Source organism: Aplysia californica, unplaced genomic scaffold (assembly GCF_000002075.1).
Source record: "Aplysia californica isolate F4 #8 unplaced genomic scaffold, AplCal3.0 scaffold00975, whole genome shotgun sequence".
Taxonomy (NCBI): domain Eukaryota; kingdom Metazoa; phylum Mollusca; class Gastropoda; order Aplysiida; family Aplysiidae; genus Aplysia; species Aplysia californica.
The window spans coordinates 99561-103140 of NW_004798245.1; the positions used below are offsets into that span (position 1 = coordinate 99561).

General features: G+C 37.6%; 1 protein-coding gene across 1 annotated transcript in view; it reads right to left on the reverse strand.

Annotated features, from left to right (window-relative positions):
* Positions 1 to 3144: 3144 nt before the first annotated feature.
* The window catches only part of LOC101861997, a gene marked incomplete at its 3' end in the record, with an annotated part of 88080 nt that continues 87644 nt past the window's right edge, over positions 3145 to 3580 (reverse strand). The window contains 1 exon segment of the mRNA XM_013089539.2: positions 3145 to 3282. Within this exon segment, the coding sequence (XP_012944993.1) occupies positions 3145 to 3282 (138 nt within the window).

Consider the following 3580-nt stretch of genomic DNA (forward strand, 5'->3'; position numbering starts at 1 on the left):
CAGTTGACACCCTCTACAGTCGTTGAAACCTTACAAGAGACTGCCTGGTTTATCATATTCTTGGAGGCTAGGGAGAAAAGGTCAAACATTACTTCTCATACATCGGAACTCTGGTAAAATACCTTACCATATCGCTGCCTTAGAATTACAGAATTCTACCTGACACTTTTGGCCGTTTTGAGTTACTGAGACCATGAGGTCAGATCAGATCCCAAATGTTCTATCTGCTCTATAAAAATCGTAAGATTATTTGGAGTCGTTATCAAGATATTCAAAGAATTGCAGTCGAAAGACCTTGACATGTTGTTGAACATTTTAAAAAAAATCAAAGTTTTCAAAACCAGGCACTAAGCAGATAGAACTTTGTAATTCTTGGGTAGAGATATGACTACTTGTGTATGTGGTTTTTGACACATTTTACACAATCAAACTCAAGGCGCTTCAAGCTCTGTAAATATAATTCCTTACAACATAAGATCGCCAAACATGGCAGACGACTCTCACTTCAACAAACATCGTCATTAATTTATACATAATAACAGTATTGCAAACATGTATATGTACTTTAAAACAGGCTGCTCTCCGGATTATGTTATGTAAAGACCAAAGTTTATTCTTGCTACTTGGTGTTTCCCTATGATAAAAGTACACATGTCACTCTGAAATCCAAACCAGACCCAATCATTCAGACCCAAATTACACCAAGATACATGCATAGTACGTATCTACCGAATTTACGCCAAGATATAAGAATCTACTCGACTTACTCCAAGATGTAAGTTTCTACCCCACCTATCCAGAGCCAACTCCTTCCCCCCCTTCCCCCTTCCCCTTTCACCTCCCCCTTTCTTCCACCCCCCCGCCCCCATGTTTGTTTGTTTTTCAGTTTTTCTCTAAAGACAGTGTGTTAGTGTGTTAGCAGGTTAGTTCATCTACCTTCTTTGCTAAAGCTTTTAGTATGGCGATAAACCAAGCAGCGTAAGCAATATGCCTGAGCCGACGCATGCCCTCTGAAAAACAAAGAAGAAAAACATGGTTACTCAACTTTTTCACTTTAGCAAGAATTTTACGGCTCTTGCAAAACAATTATGTCATTTAAGTGGTGAAGATTGGAGATGTTACAAGAGAGTAACTTACACAAAATAGATGGAGATGAGATAAGGGCGATAGACAGATGTTTTTAATAGGAAAGAAGGAGCAAACTGATCCAGAGCATCTGCAAACCACCCAGGGTTACTCAACATTTTCACAAATCTTATATTGATTAATGAAAACAGTTTGTTTTACGGTTATACGTTAGATTTGTAGCTAACAACTAGTCACAAATAATAATTATCTGATATTGCTGTTTCTTGTAAGAGATGAATGTCAAAGTCATAATATTTTGTTACACAAGGTATTTACTTGTGCACGAAGAATGTCAAAGTCATATTTGTTATACAAGGTTTTGTAAAATTCTCTTGTAAGAGAAGAATGTCAAAGTCATATTTGTTATCAAACAAGGCTTTGCAATATTTATTAAGGGTCCTCTTTTCTCTGATCTTCTGCAGTTCCAATCATATTCTATCATGAGGAGAACATCAAATTCTTTGTCTGTGGACCTTTGTTACTTTTTTTTTTTCATAGTTAACAAAGAAAGTAAACATTTCATCCTTTAAATGTCCCAAATAGCTATCTTGCCCTTGACTGCCAAGACAGAAAAGAACACAAAAAAATGGTTTTGTTTAGTTTTAATGCAAGTTTTACGTGACTTGCAATACAAAAAGTTCACAATTATACACGTCGAAGATTAATGATGTTACTAGAGAGAAACATGGAAAAAGACGGAGAAGAAATAAATGACAATGACAATTGAAGTTTGATAGGGAAGTGAAGGAAGGAGCAAACCGCACCACAGCGCTCGCCAACCACCCACAATAATACATTACAATACAAGTACAAAACAATAATGTTATTGATAGCAACAACGTTATCAATTGATATAACAACAAATAACAGCAGTGGCATGAACAGGAAAAGATGAAACAGAAAAAGAAGAACAATAAGTGACCAAGATCGCAACAACAACAGTCGAAACAGGGATAAAAACATAAGCATGAACAACAACAATAACAATGCTGAGAAAAAGTTGATTCAATATCATCATAACATCTCATTACAAACAAAAGTAAGAGACAAAAAACCCCAGCAACAGCAGCAGCAGCAGCACCAGAAGCAACAACAACAACAACAACAACAACAATAACAACAACGACAACAATCATATGAACACCAACAGTAGTAACGACAACAATCATAATGAACAACAACAACAACAACACTACCACCACCACCACCACCACCAACAACAACAACAATAGTAACAACAACAACAACAGCAACAACAACAGTAACAACAACAGTAACAACAACAGTAATAACAACAGTGCAAACACAGCTCAGTAGCCACTTACTCGGCCCAGGGAAAGGATATGGCTTGGTGTTTTTCTTCCTTACATTGTCCGTCCTGACGACTGAAACAGAGACAGAGCACAAGCTGTATTAGAAAGGACGTAAAATCTCCACAAATATTGAGCCTTGTAAAACGCAGGCTGTGTTCAAATTACGTAAGTCTGGTGCCTCGCACGAAGTAACTGGAGGTAAATCAAAATGTTTTATTATTAGTTCTTACTGTGTTCATGCATTTTGTATTTTAAGAAGCCATAAGACATCTGTAAAGAATTAACTAAAGCCTAACCCCCCCCCCCCCCAAAAAAAAGCAAACAATTAAAAAAACCCAACCCAAAGCAACAACACACACACACACACACACACACACACACACACACACACACACACACACACACACACACACACACACACACACACACACACACACACACATGTGTGTGTGTGTGTGTGTGTGTGTGTGTGTGTGTGTGTGAGAGAGAGAGAGAGTGTGTTTGAGTATGCAATAGAAATTGGCACCAAAGAAAAACCCACTGTCTCACACTCCATAAACGAAAAAAGACAGAAAATTTCAGGAGCTTAAAAGAGAAAGAATTCTTAAAGCGTTTGTTCACAGTCTATACCCTGATCAAAGGTGAGAAAGGCAATCATGATAATGGTGATTAAAGAGAGATGACGTCAGAACCAGACACCCACCAGCATGGGGGACTCGCGGCGAGTGGACACCCGTCGGACCAGGAAGAGGAGACAGGTGGCCAGCATCTTGATGTTCCGGTCAGCCACATCCGTCAGCGGGTCATTTGAAAGACCATAGTCCACCGGCTTCATCAGCAACTAATGCAGAAAGACAGAAATAAAACTCACTTATATTCATCCATGGTGGAATAATTGTCACTGACGTGTACATATTTTCATGTATAATATACACATGTATTTATATATATATATAGATACTTTCGAAAGAGACAAACAAAACTCACTTATTTAGGGATCAATTGTCTAATTAACGTATATACTTTTTTCTTATGTATTGTCTTTAATGAAACGTTTACTGTCTTTAAGTAAACTTACTATTATATATGTATATAAGTGTGGCTATGTGCATATAGGTAAATGTGTGTGTGTGTGTGTG